Below are 20,018 nucleotides of genomic sequence, written 5' to 3'. Positions count from 1 at the left end.
AATAACACATACCATACATTTCACCATGAGATGATCTACAGCCTTCCTAAGCCTAATGGGGGAGAAAATGTCTTAGTTCCCAGGCTATTTTATTGTGCTCTTTTTTGGGTGAATGTCAGGTGAACAACAGGCCTTCACACCTAGGCCTCCCCTGTTTCAGGCTCTACTGTCCTCTGAGCACAGTCAGTGGATCATTCCTCCATCACCACATCAGGGAGGCCCGTTTCCCACAGACCGTCCTTTCTCTCGAACTACAGAGGGGTAGGTCCACAGCATCCTATGGCCCCCCAGGAGATACATCGTATCTCCCCAAGGTTAATAGGCAGTCCTTTTATTGATAAAGCACAAAGGAATTAAAGACTCTCAATTCAAAACAAAACAAAAATGAATGTTTTACATGAAAAATAGTGAGAGGTTTGAGAAGGAAACTCATCTTTTTATACAACCATGACAAGGCTATGGTAGAAGTCTACAAAGTGCATTAATTTACAAAGGGATTCGCAACGCCTAGCCTGTAAATTCCTGTCTCTGTTACCAGAGGTCAATTGTGCATGCATTAAAGCACATCCAAACACTGTTTCTTTGAGTAGACATTCTTCTTCGGAACTCTGTGCATGTTAACAATTCCATGGCCAGGCACATCTCAGCAGTGTTCATAGGCAACAGCAACCCAAGAGCAAGATCCCCAGAAAATGTTGCATCACCGGTCATGAAATGGCAACAGAACCAATTCAAAAGAGGGAGTTTTGTCTCTCAACCACGTATTTCAGACACATCACTCTTGCCCAGGTCAAAAACAGAATCAAGAATGTGTCTGCTTTGCACTTGTGATCACTTCCTTTAAAATAATTTGCACTGAGAAAGCATCAGTAAAATTATAGTAGAATCTGTGTACTATTTCTTCTATTTTTGAATCAAAATGGCAACGATGGAGCCATTGGCTAAATCAAACACTGAAAAGAATCACTCAGCACAGTTAAAATGAGACAACATACAGATCAAAACCAGTTTACTTCTCTTAAATCCTAGAATACATAGATAGAGCCATATTTCCAACAAAATACTAATCATTTTACAATTAAGGTATGGAATGAGGCATTACATCTCTCCATTTTAAAAAGGAAGAGTGGGTAGAGGACTACAATGCTAACACCAATCCAAAGAATCACATGAGAGATATTATTCTGTGGACATCTGCTGCATAAATAAACAAGTCTGATCACAGCACATAAATACACAGAAGAAAGAAAATACAGGTGTGTGATATGCAATGTTGGACTAGAATAAAGTTTTCAACCATCTTTCAAGCAAAAATTCAAGGTGCTTTAAATATGTTGTAAAAGGTTGCATGAACTGGTTTTTTTCTCCTTATAGGAAATAAAACCAGGACAGTCCCATCCTTCGTTCCAGTACAATACATTTTCAGCAAAAATTAAGAGTCCATTTTCCAGTTCATCTGTTCTATAAAATATATCTATAAGTGTTGACTAAAGACTCTTAAAGGACTCATACTTCTATTTAATAGCAGATCAAGCCTGGCCGAGTTAAATAATTACATAATTCTATTATATAAAAGCATGTTGGATGTGGCATGCACAGAAAATCATGTTTGTATTGTTATGCAACTCCCTGCCCCCCAAATATTTTAATTCTGCATAGGTTCACTGAAGGAATGTTTGTTTGCTAGATGTTATCTATGCAGACTTGCAATTCTCATGCAGAACGAAGGTCTCCATTTGTAAATGGAGAAAGATAAGGATTTGTCCTAACAAGCTGTGCATGTTACGTGACTACATTTGAGTTCTCCATTTGGAAACACAGACCACTCAAGAGGCACATTAAGATGCACTGCAAAACACTGTAAAATAGACTTTTAAGACCTCATTCATACTAATTTTGGATTTATCTCCTTGGACAGACAGGCGAGTGAAAGGGGCTGCTTGCATTTAGTGCACTTTGAAAAACACTAACATAAATAGTTTTAGAGAAGGCATTCCTTCAATTCCCACACTCCCCTCCCTCCCTCCCCCCACAAAATAGTGCTATGACCCACCAATTGGATTTGTGTGCCAGATCTCTTAGCATGTCACAGAAGGGTTACTATCACCTCCCCATGCTGGTCAGGATGTCCTTGAATAACTGGGGTTGTTTATTTTGCCACACTTCATCTTCACAGTCTGCGTATTGTCACACACCCAGACTGAAAAGTGATGTTGGTCAAGCCCAACCAAGTGCCCAAAGAGCCATAAACCGCATGCGTGTTTTTTTTACTCCTTTGCTTTAGCCAGGTAGTCAGCCAGTTTGGTGATGCCTTCTTCTTGCTGTTCAAGAAGGTCCAGCACAATGCCCATGGGAGTCTTCTTCAAGCCTATGCTTTCCATCTTGTTCTCCATTTTGTTCTTGATGTTCCGAAGCCTCAGGGAAGCATGGACAAACATCACTGGGGGGGGGCGGGGAGCAAAAAAGCACATTAATACCCAACAGATATTGTCCGCTTCATACCTACATTAGATGCATGTTCTATCACCATCAGCTCCAAGAGCGCATTCTATCTGCCGATACTGCCCAGCCATAATGACTCTCTGGATAGCAAATAAAAACCAATGTCACTTATTATATTACTGCCCTGTGTGATCTCTATGATCAGCTGAGAAAGGCTGTCTTGGTTGGCAGCAACCAGAGGGAGGGTCTTCTTGGTGGTGGCACCTTCATTATGGAACCACCTCCCCTCTGAGCTTAGGAAAACATTGATATTAATGATGTTCCAGTGCCCATTAAAAATACATTTAATGTATTTTTGGGCTGGTGCTTCATTCCAGCAGGTATTATTATTATTATTATTATTATTATTATTATTATTATTATTATCATCACCACCATCTTCTTCATCTACTACTACTACTACTAATAATAATACTGCCTGGGGCTACCAGCTGTATTTTTATGCTGTATGGCAATTTTAATATTGAAGTTGCTTAAACGGCTGTATGTTGCTTTGAGACTGAGGCAGTAAGCTATACAGAAATATTTCTACAAATAAAACATATGTATTGGCTTCTGATCATGATTGTTAAGGAGAAAAAAATTCCTACCAAGGTTGGCATTTAATGTCCAAAACAAAACAAAACAGTGAAAGGAAAAGCTGCTTCAAAAATAAGCAGACTTGCACTCACAGAACAGAGGAAACGTAATTCCGAACATGAACACCATGACGCCCCCGAAAAAGGAGATCAGGAAGTAGCTCAACAAGATGATAGCGACCACGAAGGCAGCTGGATAGTGCTTCTTAAACCTGCGAATGAAGTCTTTGTTGTGTGATGCCCACACAAATGCTGTGAACACCAGGACCACCACAGCAGCACCGAGGATCATGCTCAGTGGATTCAGAAATCTGCAGAGACAAGAAGGTACAAATGCCCTCAAAGTCTTCCAAATGTTATGCAAGCATTTTATTTCAACATAAAGACATTTTGCATACATCTCCTTGTATCTACAAATCACCCTATGTTTCTGGAGTCAAGTCTAAAAGGAATTGGGGGGGGGGGGAGTTTGGCCCATTAACAGTGGCTAAATTATTCATTTGTAAAGTACTGCAGTAGAATTGCAACACCAATATGCCTGTGAAAGGATTAGACGAGGGAAAGCGATTAAACTATCTTAAAAAAAAAAAGTATGCATTTTATTTATCCTTATACCCTCCCTTTCCTCCAGGGAACTCAAGAGGATATACAGAGGATTTTGGGCTGCCTGCTTAGCTTCAGGGAAGTTGTTGCATCACACGCCTTCAAGACCACACCAAGCAGTTATGGCTGGATGCTCATCTCAAGAGACTTCTTTCTCAAAGGCTGCGCTTAACAGGGGCGGAAGCAGAAATAGTCTCCATCTTAATGGCATCCCAATAAGGAGTTTCCATTCACTTCTATGCAGGTGGAGGGAGTGCTGCATTTAGGGAAACTGCTGGAACGATAGGAAGCTGTGCCTCTGACACAAACTCTCCTTAACTGGCAGAAATCTGGGAAGAGAACCCAGGGCCTAAATACTGCATGCAAAGCAGAAAGATGTAGGTCAGCATTGTTTAGGGAAGCTTTTAATGTTTGATGTATTACGGTATTTTAATTTTTTTTTGGAAGCCGCCCAGAGTGGCTGGGGAAGCTCAGCCAGATGGGTGGGGTATAAATAAATTTATTATTATTATTATTATTATTATTATTATTATTATTATTATTATCATCATCATCATCCACTCATCTACCCCACCAGGACTGACTTGCTAGTAAAAATAAATAAGCCCAGTTCCATATCCCCCCCAAAAAAATATGTAATAGAGGACATAGCTTAAAAACAAACCAGCATCGCCTTTACCTTTCCACCCACCGCAGCATACAACATTGTATTCTATGGCAACAGTGCCAGTCCCAACCTGGCTTTATTCTCTTACAAGACATGAACACCAGATAGGTGGGTGGTGGTGCAGTTGTCTGGTGGGGTGGCCTCAATGACATGCATCCCTCCTTGGCTCACCCCGTCACAAGGAGTCAGACAAACTACCAAGGGTCAAGACGAAGTGCAGAGAACCCACAGACCTGAATGGTACAATTCAAATAATTTCAAACTAACAGCTCGGCAGATGCCAACAAAATAAAATCAAACGGGATGCAAAGGAAGTGGGGGTGGGGAAGAGGACACCCAAAGTTATCGCAGTTGAAAAAGCTGAACTGGACAAACAACCACCCTGCAGGTCTGTGACCTGGGTCTGAATCTAAGGAATTTCCCCCAATCCTTTCTGGAACAGATGTGGGTGGGTGGGGGTATGGGGAAGGCAGTTCTGCTGTGTGAGCAGAACACATTTGCCTACAACCCACAGAAGAAGCTGCTTTACATATAACCCAGAACTTTAACACATGCTAGATTTCAGCCCACTGCATTTAGTATAGATAAAAATCAGTGGATGGGCCACCGTCCTCGCTCACATGCTTTTCACAAGCACAACACCCATCACAAAGGCAAAACTAAGGCACACAGAGCCATGGGCTCACCGTCGGTCATCTGTACATGCCATGGAGAAACTCAAATGGGTGAAGAACCCAGTCCTGGCCCAAGCCCCTGATTTGTGAATGGGTCCTTGCTGGCCTCAATACGTTGCACAGCACTGCCTTGGGAAGTACATCTATGGTTTAATTCATGTCTATCAACACACAATTAACGTGTGCTAGTTTTACCATCTTTGCCAGTTTAATAAAATGGAGATGATACAACTGCTGTGAAAGAGCAGGAGACCCATCTTCCTTTCATCACAGCTTCAGGTTGGGTTGCCCACCTGCTCCTGCTGCTCACAGGAACTCACGCATGGCATACTAAAAACAGGCCGGGTCTGCTTGCTGTTTGCAGCGTCTGAGTCACTTCTGGTCAGCCACAAGCTATATTTAGAGCAAAACTTTCTGAATGTTCTGCCTGGAAAAAGTGAACAGTAACTCAAGGCGGACATCATCACATTGGGAGTCTTACTGCCATCGGGTTTTGTACCAGAGTTTTGAGAGGTAGCCTAATTTTATAGAAGTATGAAATAAAAAAATAAAAGTTATACACATTGCACTTGGTAACAGAATTGATTCCTACAGCAGTTAGCTCAGTGGCAGAATATCTATTATGCATGCACAAGGTCCCAGGTTCAATCTCCAGGTAAGACTGGGAAATACTTGTCTAAACCTCTGGAGAGCTGATCAGTGATTTGACTCAGTGTAAGGCAGCTCCCCATGTGCATGTGTGTGTCAAGCTTCCCGTAGGCCTCAAGAGATGTGTAGTACAGTCTAAACTGATTGTGGACCAGGTTCCTACCTTAAAATGTGAGCTATTGTAGTTGTAGGCAAGTGATTTGAAGTCCTTGCTGCAATACACAGGCAGGCAAGCCATCATCTTTCAGACTAATTCAAAATGGTTTGGGGGAAGTATTTAACATCAATCAACTGTCTGCCTTCTCTGGTACCCTTACTAGTTTATGTGGCAGAAAACACTCAAAGCAATTTTATTCTATGCAGCTAAAAATCTCTTTGCAATGAACCAATACTCAAAAGTTCCAGTTTTCAAAGTAAATTGAATTGGCTGAAAGCTGTTGAAAACCCAAATACAGGCAAAATTAAACACAAGGAAAGTTAAAGCGGATTTCCTAAAAAGGAAAGTGTGCAAGAAATACACTGGATTTGTTATATCTTTGTTACCTAGCTGGTTCTGCGACTATAAATGTCAGATTCTGCTGCAGAACTCAGTGTGCCATTTGGATCAAAATAAAGCATTGTTAACTGGGCTTCACTTTTTTGGCTGCAGGCTTTAGGTTAGATCCAGATTCAATTGTGCACAGAGTAGAACCAGGGAAATCAATGGGACCTAAGTTATGTCTTGTTGATTTCATGGGTTTTACTCAAGCATGAATGAGTCTGGATTGAACCCAACAGAATTTGTTGTTAATGGCCATGAATACTGTCTCCTAGAAGTGAGAGGTTAACAGGTCAAAAAGTAGACAAGGCGAGAAAAACTGATAACTGGAAGTGTTAGTCTCTGTGCCTGCTAGAATCTTTATCAAGACATATTTTTAGGCCTTTAATCTGTAACTGTGAGGAAGCTTGTTTAAAACTGTCAAAAGGAGTGGTTCAGAAGTTGCCTAGTGCAATAGCTTCTTTGCTTCTGTATCTGCATCAAATTGCAAAGCACTAAGTGGGCAACTGGCAGTAGAACACAGTTAAAAGGGGTAAGATGTTTGCCATAGCGATGAGAACAAGATGGCACATCAGTCATTAAATCATAAAACCAACATTCACTGTCTACATGAGGGATAACCAACGCAGTCCCTCCAGATTGTGTTGAACTACAGCTTCCATCAGCCCCATCCAGCAAGTATAGTGATGGGGTCATGGAAGTTGCAGACTAGCAGCATCTGATGGCACCATATTGGCTACTCCTGCCCTACGTATTTGCAATGAGTAGGCAGCAAGGAAAGCCACCTGTAGACACAGGCTGTAAACAGATACTGCCCTTATGAAACTGTTGAGCCCCAACAACATTTATGCCTGCCTACATCCTAGACTTAAACCATAGTCCAGCTAAGTTCCCCATCTTTACAAGCTTTAAAGGAGACAAGCTAAGCCCTAAGACCTCCAACACACTGCTCCCCCAAGACCCAAAGCAGAAAGCAGGAACTATCACTTTCTCTCTTCCACTACGGTTGAGCCTGCTGAACAGAGATGTATCTAGGTTACCATCTGCAATCTCATTTCAGAGGATAGTCTGAGATTAAAAAGACTGAGAACTTGGTGCATTTTCCTTTAGCTGCTGCTGCATCCTGCTTATGCAATTGTCCCAAGGCAAATTCTCTGGCCGAGCATTTCAAACACAACATGCATGAGTGTACAGAGTCCCTTCAAAAGCTTCCTCCTGCCAACATTGTATGTTACTTCAGAATCTGTACTAACTGCTGCCTCCAAATTTATTTCTATTGAATCAACAATTATATGGTCTTCATTTGGCAAGAATAACAGCCAGCCGCTGCCTAAGAGAAGTGCACATATAATATGTTTGGAATAATTCTGAATACAAGGTAACACCCTAGAAAGTTCTTCTCTAACAGCAGGAGGTCAATGCTGATACCATCTTAGCTAAGGTGATAAGACAAGTAATCCATCATGTCTGAAGTGTGCTCTGAAGTCCTCCAAGTGGGAGTCATTAAATGCCACAGGTGGTATCAGGAGCTAGGTTAGTTATAGGATACACTCTAAATATAGCCCTCGTTAGAGAGATTTATTGAACGTATCAGACACCACCAGTATATGTGCAAGACATCTTGTAGCATGGTAGCGCGGTGGTTATTTGAGGTTGGTGTTACTCGGACAACGTACAAAAACAAACTTGGGGAGAAGGTGATTAGTTCTTATTGCCAAGGAATAGGTTTTGTAGTGGTGGCAGGAATAACCAGGAAGTGTAAAGCACTCAATATAAATAGACCACTAAATGGATGCCTTAAGGTCTCATTGAGAGATACAGGAAACAACTTTTGCCTGCTGGAAAGATGTTGCACCTAGAAGAAAGCAGGTGGGGCGAAAAATAAAGAAGTGATCTACAGGCAAACAAATAATGTACTCCTCTATACAGCCAAGCCAACAGAACATGCTTCCATTTGCTACTAGAAGATTTGCTTTCCAACCATCTGCAGCAAAGTGGAACAGACTGACTGTGGAAATCTCATTTCATAATCAAGTGTGTCTTGGTTGGATGAACTGCAAGCAGGAAGTCATTGCATTAACTCAAATAGGCAGACTAAGCAATGCTGCAGGTGCTGGGATTAAGGACAATCCCAGAAGCTGGAAGCTTCCAATGCAGTCCGAGATGTCGATAAGAACGATAAAAGAAGCCACCAAACAAACACAAAGCTGTAACGGAATAGATTTAGTAATAAGGTTTCAGCCTATGTACCACCACCAGGTAAGCACTGCATACTGCATGCCTGATTATGAGATCCTTGCTTCCAGTGCATTAGCACACTGTAGCAAGCTTGTATTCTCCAACAACTTGGCACCAATGCGTGAAATACTTGGTTTTAAGAAGCTGGGAAGGTTCATTCAGGGAAGTGATAGGAGCACAGGCTTCCATGTTCTGGGACCAGAAAGTAAGGCAAGTTCCTCCTGAATTAGGAAGAGACCTTGACTGAAAGAGATAAAATTAACAGATCTTCCATATCACTATGTTGTTGTTTTTTAAGTTTTGTTTCTACAGCAGTACTATAGGAAATACTATGTTTAGAAAGAATTGCCTTTTTGCAGACAGATAAAAAAATACTCCTACTTAGTTGGAAGGGCACAAAGATGCATAGCACATTACCAATGGCTGGCTGTAGAGAGTGCCAGTTAAAAGTTCAGTGATGAAATTGAAGCAGACATCGGTGACCTGGGGTGGTGGTGTAGGGGACAGAAGGGGGAAAGAGAAACCAAGAACTAAAGATATGGCATACAAAATCTAATTCAGCAACCTGCTTGTGTCAGGCTATATATAATGTACTTTTTGCATATGGCCCTTGTCGGTGGAGGCTCAACTGAATGTGATCATTTAAAACAAACCTGACAATAAAGGGCACTGCAAAGCTATGAATGTAATAGAAGCAAGACAGGAAATGGAAGAGAGGCAGTGCTTGAAACATGGCTACTTAAGCTATAGAAAAAACTCCAGAAGCAAAAACAAGACTTGCCACAGCATCCAATTGAGAGTTTTATTCTTCACTGCCCTTCTTTCAGCTGCATACTACAACAGACAATGCTTAGCTTAAAGTACCAATTTTAAGTACGCTCCAGGCTTACTTAATTGTGACGTTGAGGACAGAAATATCTGATAAAACTCATAACTTAATTAGTTGAACTGTAAATGTTCCTCATTAGCTGGCCTGAGTTAAATGTTCACCAGGCTTAAGACTTCATGGAAAAAGTGAGTTTTGAGGAGAGATTTGAAGGAAGAGATGCAAGTAGCGTCACACAGGTGTTTGGGGAGGCAGTTCCAAGCATAAGGTGCAGCAAGAATAGAGTAATTTGAGGGAGCAGGAGACCCTCAGCTAGATGGAAGTGGTGGAGCAAAGGTCAAAGGAAGAATGTAAGAGGGGAGAAAAGAGGGTAAGGGTTTTGAAGAGGCAGGAAGAAGCCTGCAACGGATCCAGGAGCAGAGATAAAGTCAATGTGCAGATTAGAAGAGACATCATGTGATCAGAACAAGAGGAGATTTATTTTGGCTACAGAAGGCTGAGAAAGGAACACAACTTGGCAACAGACTGAACACAGAGGACAAAGAAGGGGACAAAACAAAGCCAAGGCTACATGGCTGTTCAACAGGGCAGATGATAACACAGTAAACTGATAAAAGAGTATTTGATGGGAAGGAGAGTTGGGAGAGAATGCTAAGTTGGAGATGACATATGTTCAAGAAGAAACAATGGAGGCTAATGGAGTTACAGTTAAGGCACAGTACTTTCTATGCTATATGAAATGAAAATTAGTTGCCAACACCACAGGTGGCTATTCCTCACTCCCTGAAAGATCTTGCAGTGCATACTGCTAGCAACAAACAGGAAAAGGAGGAGCCAGAAAAATTCAACTTTGGAAAAGCCTTAAAACATGCAACCATATAAACCAAGATGCAAGCTCAGCAATTGTAAAATAAACAGTGCTCTGTATTACTTTATGAACCTTGTATCAGATTATTAAGTGACTTAGTGCAGCTTGCAGCTAGGTTTTTTTTTTTAATTTTTTAAGTACAGTAAATCTGAATGGAACAATCTTCCAAGCAAGTATGTTTTGGGTAAGACTTACATACATCAAAAATATTTTGAAAGGGAAATCTCCCCCCCCCCCCCCGTTCTCTACTAAGCAGACACACTGGACATGGCCTCTCTCCACCTATTCCCAATTACCACAGGTAATTAGCACAGGTGTGAGGTTGCCTATATGTAGCAGTTCCACCTGCCAATAATGGGGATCAAATACCAGCCTAACACCTTCCATGCCCGTTGAGCAGATATTCAGCAGATGCCTTCTGTGCCAACTTTTAAATGCCTGCTGAAAACTTTTCTATTCCGCCAGGCCTATTCAGGCAATTAAAAATATTGTATTTTTCCATCTATAAGACGTCCCCATGTATAAGATGTCTCCTATTTTGGGGGACTCAGATTTAAGAAAATGGGGGGAGATGGCCCAGAGTATAAAACACCCCCTAATATTTGACATTATTTTTTAGGGGGGAAACCTAGTCTTATACACGAAAAAATACGGTATATCTTTCCACAATGGTGTGTGTTAAATTGATATCTGTTTAACTTTTTTACGGTTTTATTGTATGGTTTTATGTGTTTAGTGTTGTAAAACATATTGAGATATATAGAATACAAATATTTATATAAATTATTTTCATCATGGAGGGAAAGACTTTTTCATTATGTACAGAAAGCCATCAAAAGAAAATGGAATGGATGAGAGCCCTTAAACTTGCATCAAGAGGTCAGAGTCAGTTAAATAAGCCCAGTGCTCAATGCCATGTTCCAAACATTTGGCCACACCAATTAGCTTCCAAGCAGAATTACTTCCTTCCATTCAATAGGGTAGGCATAGGCAAACTCGGCCCACCAGATGTTTTGGGACTACAACTCCCATCATCCCTAGCTAACAGGACCAGTGGTCAGAGATGATGGGAATTGTAGTCTCAAAACATCTGGAGGGCCGAGTTTGCCTATGCCTGCTATAGGGTCTTTCTCTAAAAAACACAATGTCCACCTCTAGGGAATAAAGGAAAGTCCTGTTTGTTTCTGACTATCTGATGGAAGCATCAAGGAACAATTATATGCCTTGTCTCACTTTTAGCATGAAGTAAAAGACCCAGTCTGTAAAAGGATTTGCAAGTGTAACTAAGAAAGGTTGATGAATGCAGCCTAAATCTAAGACCAAGCCAAAATGGCAGACAGTTTGCTTTTTTGTTCTTTCATCTTTTAGGATTCAAAGGAGACGGAAGAAGGATTTCCTGTGTGGTTTTGCTCAGAATTTTCATATATTCACAGGTTCTCTTCAAAAAGGTGGTGTTCTGAGTATCATATAAATAATTCCTTTGTGGGGTTTTTAAACGCACACACTTGTAGCCGTAAAATCTCACTGATGCTCTAAAGCAACCTGGGCAACTACGGGCCCTGCTGGTGGAGTGAATGACAGTTGTAGTCCAAAACATGTTGGGAAACACTACTCTGAGGAGAGCTTTTCTAGCAAGGGGAAATGTTAAACATGTTTAAATTAGGCTCTATTAATGATAATAGACTTAAGAGAAAGCAAGTGAGCTTAATCTCAGTTTACTCATTCTACAGCTTCTGCAGATTGAAGATTTCATTTATTTTACCTTTACCATGACAGGAATAAAAACCCCTGGTCAGTGAAAATCTGATCCCCTTAATCAGACTCTGAGGTGAATGAGTAAGGGAAGCAAGAATGGCTCTTAGGTATGTTTTTGCTTTCTAACACACAAATCATTTAACAGAAGCTTCTAGCTCTCATGAGTGCAGCAGAGGCCAAACTGATGAGTCACCAGACTGCCAAATTTTCAACCAACGATTTCAGAACTTGTCACATGAGTGAGGGGCTGACTCATGACTAGTTCCAAATGGCAAGGCCACATTAATGGTTTGGAAGCATAGGAAGTCTTCTCTTTCCATTCAAGTCCTCTGAAGAAGCCAGGAACAAACTAGTTTCTAAGGATGAAATGCCATGTGGCACAGTCCAGCAAGCATGACTCATGTGAAGAAATTGCAGTTAGAGTTTTGAATACCAACGCCCATCAGTTTAGGCCTAAAATACATTCTCTCTCTCTCTCTATATATATATAGGAGAGAGAGCATGCACCAAGGTTTATCAAGGTTTTCCAAAAACTGTCTTGAAGAAGGGAAGCTTTTTATTGGGCCAAAATGAATAACAGGCACAGGGAATATGAGGACTGGGAGAGTATCTGAGGATTTATTCTCTAATACTATGGGGATAGGTGGGAACTATGTAAGAGAACCATTTATTTCTTTAAAAGTGAAAGAATCAGAACTAAGTTGAAAAGTACCTCACATTTAACCCAATTCACCCCCAAAAAGCAAAAATAAAATAAAAATAAAAGTGCATTTCTCAAAAGGGTTAACAAGAATAGTTGCAAAATACCAATTTCCCACAAACAATGGGTCATATACACACAGAACTGACTTCCAGAATACAACGTTACAGTTGTATTCAAGGCACGGCAGGGGGGTGGCACAGAAACACCTAGATTTCTTCATGCATAAACACAGTCTTAATGAATTGCCCTGGTGATTTCATGATCCAAATCTAATAGAAGCGTAGGTTTCACTTTTGAAAACGTACATTCAACAAGGAAGACGCCTACAGCTACATTTTGAAGGAGAGAAAGGAAATCAACTCAGGAAGTTACAGTTAGCCAACGGCACCGAAGAAAGCACCTGCCCTGTATGGCGAAAACAGCAATTTCATGAAGGATTGCACTATGCAGGACACTTTGCGATATATATAGCGGATTTGCTATCGTCTTGCTCACAGCTAAGCTACCTCCATCTTAAAACCAGAGAGCGAAGCAATGCGCATCCGGTAACGTATGTTACTTAGAAGCTTCTCCACAAATACGAATGCGATGGAAAGCAAACAAGGAGGCCCAGCACAACCCCATATACCTCTTCTCAGAAGTAAGCCCCATTAAGTTCCATGGGAATTTATTCAATTAGTATGTGCAGAGCAGCAGCTTGCAGTTTGCAAGCGGCAGCTTGCTACCCTCAGAAGAGAAAGGGAGAACGGAAGCTAAAATGCACCATTGCTCTGCTAGAGTTGCCAGCGCCAGGCCAGGAAAGGTGTGCGTCCCCGCTCCATCTTTGCCGCGGAACGCGGCCGCGCTTACCCCACTATGGAGATCACAGTAGCCGCCACCACCAGGTAGTTGGTCTGGTAATAGAGCAAATTGCTGACCACCCTGTTGTTCCATTTGGAAATGTCTTTGAAATCCGGCAGGGCGAAGCGGTCGTGGCCCGGAATGAAGTCGTCCCAGGATCTCAGCGGAGCTACTTGCACGTCCATAATGCCTCTCCCATTCGGAACCCTGCAGCAGCTGCGGCGGCGGCGCGACGTCAGCAGGGCGGCCTTAAAGAAGGGCAACGCAGCAACCAGCTGACTGGAGTTGCATTTCTGGTTGCCTGCAAAGCAGGAAGGGGGGAAAAGGCAGCCGCGGGAGGGCGGATTTTATCCTTCACAAAAATCCCACTGTTTGCAAATTAAGATGCAACATTTGCAATGTATATAGTTCACACAATAGCTCCTTTTTAAAAGCTGAGCTCAGTAGCAGTCTCCTTGAACACCGTTGTAAGATCATGCCAGATATCTATATATATATTGCAAGGTTGCTCAACACAGCGCAGTGCTATGCATGTCTACTTGCAATTTTAATAAGAATTTGTGCCTCCACTTGCTTTTCTCTCTTCCCTTACATTTCCACCCGCATTTTGTTTTTTGGAGTGTAAGCCGCCTGAGGATAGGGCTAGTTTACTCATAGGCTTTGGTAAGCGGCTCTGAGAGCATTTTTGGCTAAGGGATGGGGTATAAAGGTGCTAAATAAATTTATTTAGAACTGTACTTTCTACCTGCAATAATATACACACTTGCCTGAGAGTATGCCGCATTTAGAGCAGTATTTCTGAATAGGACTGCACTGCCACCAGTAAATTTTCCTCAAGGTCATGTACAAAATAACTGTTTTCTCTGGAAATGAGGTCCAGCGACATTTTTTTTCTGATTTTAATCAACCTCTACAATTAATCTAGAGAAAGCAAAAAGCACGCTCACATAATATGCTAAACACTAAGGAAACTCTTATTAGGAAATCAATGATCTAGTTGTTGCAACGTGACAACTAAGCCCATTGCACAATTAGGGGGACGGACGATTCAACATCCTGGAGTATTTAAATATGTTCACGTTGCATTATTGTATTGAACATGTCCTGCTCATCATGCTCATGCAAATACCGGGTGCCCTCCAACTAAACCATGAATTTAATTAGGAACTTGGTCCATCTAGCTCACCACTACCTGCACCAGAGGTGGAGAAGACGACTCCGTTGAAGGGATCGCCGTCTGCAGAGAATGCAAAATGGAATAATCGGGAGGGCACTAAGATGTCACGCAGTGTGACAGAAAAAGGTACCAAATTAAGAAAGCTTTTGGTTGCAAAGGGAGGGCTCAGGAGGCAGAGGCGGCCACCAACCTGGAAGGCTTTCAAAGAGGATGAGGCAGATTCATGGAGGAGAGGGCTGTCAGATACCACGACCAAGTCGTGGAGGAAGGGGCTATCCGTGGCTACTTAGCCACCATCATAAAGGATATTTATGGTGTCTTATGTTGTGAACCGCCCTGAGATCTGTGGCTGGAGGGCGGTATAAAATGAGCATGTACGTAAGGAATTAAATAAAGACTATAGTTTCTCCTCCGCACCTGGGACGCAGCAGCACAAGTTGCTGGAAAACCGCATGGTTGTGTGGAGGGGTAGCAAAGGACGCTGCCCTTCCACAGACAGCTTATTCTTTATATCACTTTTATTTGCTCCCCTCCCCACAGGGAGCTCGAGGCGGCGTGCATGGTTCTCCTGCCCGTTTCATCCTCACAACCACCCTGTGAGGCCGCTTAGGCCGAGGGCAGGCGACAGGCCCAAGGTCACACCCGGTGGGCTGCATGGCCGAGTAGGGGAATTCGAACCCACAACCTAGTCCCGGCACTCAACCCACGGCGAAACAGGAGGCTGGGCTGGGCGGTGAATTTGGCGTCTGTGTTCGCGCGTGCGCGTGTTTTTAAAAGCGACCGGCTCTAACGGAAACCGGAAGCGAGGCCTCTCTGCCTCCTCCTCCTCCCCTCAGGAGAAGCTCGAATCGCCTCCGTCAGCGAGGACGAGTGGGAGCCCGGCTCGGAACTTCCGGCCGCGGTGCATTGTGGGCGAGCCGTTGGAGGGAGAGGGCAGGAGGAGAGGCGCTCAGCTATGGCGGATGTTGAGGAGCCGTAAGTACCTGCCTCCTCCCCACCCCCACGCGCTTGGCTGCCTTCGCCGCCGCCGCTTCTTCCAGGGAGGGGGCTGGCGGGGAGCTGCGCCCCCTCAGCCTCTGCCCTGTCCCCCTCCCCCCGCGCCCAAGTCGTGGCGGGAGCGCGCGAGCCCCGAGCCTGACCCGGTCGGCGACTGACCCTTCTTTTATTCTCTCTCTCTTTTATAGGGAGAAGAAAAGAAGGAGGCTAGAGGAGCGGCGGCTAGCGGGAGAGAGGCAGAGAGAGATGGGGTCAGTGCTGGGTTTAGGGGGCAGAGGATGGAGGGGGGCCGCACATGTGGGCGAGGGGGCCACTGAATTGGGAACGTGTGGCAGGCTCCCCCCCATATATGAGAAAAACAAGTATGTGTGAATTATCAAAAGCACCTGCAGCCTGGCTCTCTAGGCGCCTAGGTTCTTCCCTCAGGTGCTAATCTTCTGCCTCAAACCAGGGATAGCCAGTGTGGGGCTGGCCAGATGTTGCTGGGCTACAGCTCTCATTATGACTGGCCATGCTGGCTGATGCTGATGGGAGCTGATCAGCATCACACCCACTTGAGGCTCCTCATGGGGCTTCATGTTGCTCTGCATGAATAGTAGCATTGTGACTGTCTCCGCTTGCAGAAACCTAGCCTTTTCCCTGCTAGTTTTCCACATGCGGGCCAGGTTTTTGTGTGTGTGCAGAGCAAGTGTTCAGTCAAGTGAGCCCACATCTGAGCAGTGAAATGAGGGCTATGCAGACTCAGCAGGTGTGGTGGAATCATATCTCTTGCGAAGACCAACTGGTCCATAATTGGAACTTGCACTAAGATGCATTTCAGTGTGGCAGATCCTTAAAGGGTCACTGCAAGTCTTAACAGGGATTAGGGTCTCTTCAAAGATCAAAGAGATCATGGGTAATGCACATTTTGATGGGAAGTGCACAAGCCGCTTGGGTAATAATGTATTGCAAATTGCTAAACTGCTTACAGTATATTGCATGAGTGAATGTTAATGGGAAATCCTTTGTAAAAATCAAGAGTTGTGCATATAAAAAGGCAAGCGAAACTAAAATATGACAGTAAGGAACGTGACTAGGAAATGATTCCATACAGTTGTTTAAAATGTAAAATTTGTAAGTTTGTAACCAGAGTTGCATAAATGAAATTACTCTACCCAGTTTTGGGGAATTTCCCCCTTCCCACCAGAGCCCCAGATGACACAGCCCATAATATTTTGTATTCCCTGATCTTTTGGTGAGCTTTCTGGGAGAACAAGGAAAAGATCAGCTGTGCTAGAATGCCTTATCTTAAGGCAACGTTGGATGTAACCCATAACCAATGTGGTGTCCTCTGGATCTTTTGGACGACTTCTGCAGTATCTGGAGGACATCAGGTTGGCTACTGTAGGATATAATTTAATTCAAGCTTCCTCAACCTCAGCCCTCCAGATGTTTTTGGCTTACAACTCCCATGATCCCTAGCTAGCAGGACCAGTGGTCAGGGATGATGGGAATTGTAGTCTCAAAACATCTGGAGGGCTGAGGTTGAGGAAGCCTGATTTAATTCATGCTTAGTTGAAGGTAAGGCTAATTGAATTCAGTGGACTTTAATTGCAAGAAGAAAGGTGTAGGAATGGGATGCAAATATGGTTGCACTACTTAGAAACACTAGCTATATAAAACTATAAACAGTATTGTAAACTGCGGTTTTGCACAACTGGCAGTTTTGTTACCTTGCTGAGATGTGACTTCAGACTACAGGGTATCATGTTTTATTTATTTTATTATACTCTGCCCTTAAACTGGTTTTCAGAACAGGTTATAGGAAATTAAAACTGCAGTAAAGTAAATGTGCAATCCAGCCTCCCTTTTGCACCTGACAGACAGGAAGGATTAGATTTCCTCTGCCTGGCCCTACTGCTTCTGTCCACTGAAACAGCAGGCGAGTAGAAGTTCTACAGGCTGCCAGTAGTAGCAAGTAGAAAGCCCTGAAACAGCAAGGAGAAGGGACCAAGCTGGTCTGAGATCTGTTTGATACTGAGCCAACCCCACTGCTGTCACATAATGGCATCTCTGCACCCACTCCAGGATGGTGTGCATGGACAGGCCTGCTGATGTGGCAATAACTCCACTTCTCTATTAAGCCCTGCTGGGTAACAGCCATAGTTTGGATAGTGAAAAACACTAAAACATCCCAAGATCAGTATACACACAAAATTCATATCTTGCATTGCACATCTAAACATTTAAATGGTTGAATTTTGGTATTTTAAGGAGACTCAGGGATCTGTATAATGTGAAAGTAAAATTGGACATAGAATAGAAATTGAAACTGGATGTTACGTTGTGTCAGGCAAAATTCAAACATTTGCTAGCCAATTCACTGTTAACATGTAGTACTGTAAGTGACTTGCATGTCACTTTCCCTTTCAATTTGTTAAAAAGTGAGTTTTGTGTTTAAAATGTAGATAATTGCTTGTAACAAGCTACAGGGTTCCCAGAAATGAATTGCCAATGGATGTGTATCAGTTACTCATGTTGTTTCCTCTTTTATTGTCAGAAGTACGCTTCCACATAAAAACATCCCATCAAAACATCAATTAAGTGAAACACTTGATTTGCTTTTTGTATTCTTATCCCTTAATCCAGGGATGAGAATCCTGGGGCCCTGCACATGATACTGGACTCCCAACACTCCTCAACCACAACATTGGTCAGGAATGATGGGAGCCATAGTTCAGGAACTTATGGAAGGCCATAGGTTAGCCACCCTTGCATTACATCTACTGCATATTCAGTAGATTGAGGCAGAAATAGCTATCTGGTGTTAATCATTGTTCTTTAAGAATACTAATAACACCTTATTTTTTAAAACTCTGCTTGGCATACTGGTTTTCCAAGTAAAAGAAATCTGAATATTTGGTTTGTGCATGCATATATATATTCATAACTAATCACATATAGCAATTTAATTTTAAGAGTACATATCTGTTTATTGTAAATAGATGTATTATTAATGGGTTGGATCGAAATCTAGGCATGCTTGGAGTAGACTCACTGGAAATAATGGGGCTTAAAATATGAGCAATTTAAGTCTCATTGTTTTCAGTGAGTCCTCTCTATGCATGACTTAGATACTAGACCCACTGTCTAGTAGCCAGCAGAGTCCTAAAATATTTCATTTATTTGCTCTGAACAAGATAAAATTGGTAGCACTTTGTGATATGTATAATCATACAAAAGGAAAGTCTTAAGTTTGTAGAGATTGTGTGCGTGTGTGTGTTTATCCATTGGTTTTTTGCAGCTGAATTTCTATGTTCTGTGCAGAATGGCTGTTGATGGTGGGTGTGGGGACAATGGAGACTGGGAAGGTCGCTGGAACCATGTAAAGAAGTTCCTCGAGCGATCTGGACCTTTCACACACCCTGATTTCGAGCCAGGCACTCAAGTGAGAAACAGTTATTTTAAATACAAATGTTTGTAGTATTGTGTTGCTGTTGTGAACTGTTCTTTTGTTTGCACTTCATTAATTAAAAATGAACAAGACTGCAAACTTTTGCAATTAACCAACTAATTTTCTGCATGACTGATGTGGTCTTGCATAAATTATAGTTTGGATGCTAAAAGTCATGTAGGGCACTTGAAGCTTTGATGTGTACAATAAGAAATTTGGCTGTAGTGGACATCATTCAGTATTGCACATGCAAACTTTCCTTCCTATCCTCCCTTGTGCAGCTCCATGCACCCCTACATCTGCTCTAATGGTTCCCCAGACATCTGGAGCTAATTTTGGACATGTGCAAGGGGCTGCAGGAGGGAGGAGAAGGGAAAGTCCTGTCCTGCAACAGAAGTCCATTTGATGGACAGACACCACTGGATTTCAACATGGGAACTATTTGAAGTAAAATTTGGTGAGATAATGATGAATTACCTATTTGTTTTGGGTTTGCCATGCATACTTGTTTTAGATTTATGTCATATTTCCTAATTTTATAGCTGAGTTTTAAAATATATGCAGAATACACCTGATGCAGGGGTAATGCCGCCCTAGTTCAGGGGATGGAAAGCAGCTATGGGGCTGTGCACTTAACCCCCCAACCTTGCATGCTATTTCTCCCTACTTGTCTCTACCGAGGCATCATTCTTTGCACCTGACCTTTTTAGTTCTGGCTAAAAGTAATCAGGGAAATACTCCTGTATTCTTCTTGCAGTCCTGTGTATGTTTATGTGGGAGTGAGACCCATAGAATTCCATGCGATCTCCAGTGGGATAGACATAGGTTAACATGTGCACATTGATTAGATGTTGTCTCTGCAGGTGGCAGCAGGCCAGCTGCAGGCAGTGTGTTTCCATAGTCAGATTACGATTGCATAAAGACTTTCAACTGGCAGAAATATGTATCTGTATAAACCATGTAGTTCAGTGC

The 20,018-nt window shown here is 42.6% G+C and overlaps 2 protein-coding genes across 8 annotated transcripts in view; one reads left to right on the top strand and one right to left on the bottom strand.

Moving 5' to 3' along the window:
* Positions 1–992: 992 nt before the first annotated feature.
* ARL6IP5 (ARF like GTPase 6 interacting protein 5) lies at positions 993–16,095 on the bottom strand. Of its 2 annotated transcripts, XM_083602544.1 has the most exons (5): positions 16,000–16,095; positions 14,633–14,677; positions 13,450–13,741; positions 3,174–3,391; positions 993–2,440 (listed from the first exon to the last, which is right to left on the bottom strand). In XM_083602544.1, exons 3-5 carry the CDS (start codon positions 13,623–13,625, stop codon positions 2,268–2,270), a joined length of 567 nt encoding a protein of 188 aa, XP_083458670.1. In that variant the 5' UTR covers positions 13,626–13,741; positions 14,633–14,677; positions 16,000–16,095; the 3' UTR covers positions 993–2,267. The 2 variants fall into 2 exon arrangements, with proteins under 2 accessions (XP_083458670.1, XP_083458671.1); XM_083602545.1 differs by lacking the exon at positions 16,000–16,095 and having other exon boundaries at positions 14,627–14,662.
* The window catches only part of UBA3 (ubiquitin like modifier activating enzyme 3), a 19,786-nt gene continuing 12,656 nt past the window's right edge, over positions 12,889–20,018 (top strand). Inside the window, exons 1-5 of one of the 6 annotated variants that reach the window (XM_083601753.1) lie at positions 12,889–13,145; positions 14,622–14,743; positions 15,158–15,592; positions 15,802–15,864; positions 18,920–19,040. In XM_083601753.1, the coding sequence (XP_083457879.1) occupies positions 15,573–15,592; positions 15,802–15,864; positions 18,920–19,040 (204 nt within the window). In that variant the 5' untranslated portion in view covers positions 12,889–13,145; positions 14,622–14,743; positions 15,158–15,572. Of the gene's footprint in view, positions 13,146–14,621; positions 14,744–15,157; positions 15,593–15,801; positions 15,865–16,392; positions 16,548–18,896; positions 19,041–20,018 lie in introns of those variants that run through there. The other 5 variants (XM_083601756.1, XM_083601752.1, XM_083601754.1 and 2 more) reach the window with 5 other exon arrangements.

This window comes from Podarcis filfolensis, assembly GCF_964270895.1.
Source record: "Podarcis filfolensis genome assembly, chromosome: 2".
In the NCBI taxonomy this organism is placed as follows: domain Eukaryota; kingdom Metazoa; phylum Chordata; class Lepidosauria; order Squamata; family Lacertidae; genus Podarcis; species Podarcis filfolensis.
This window is presented reverse-complemented; position numbering and strand designations above follow the sequence as displayed.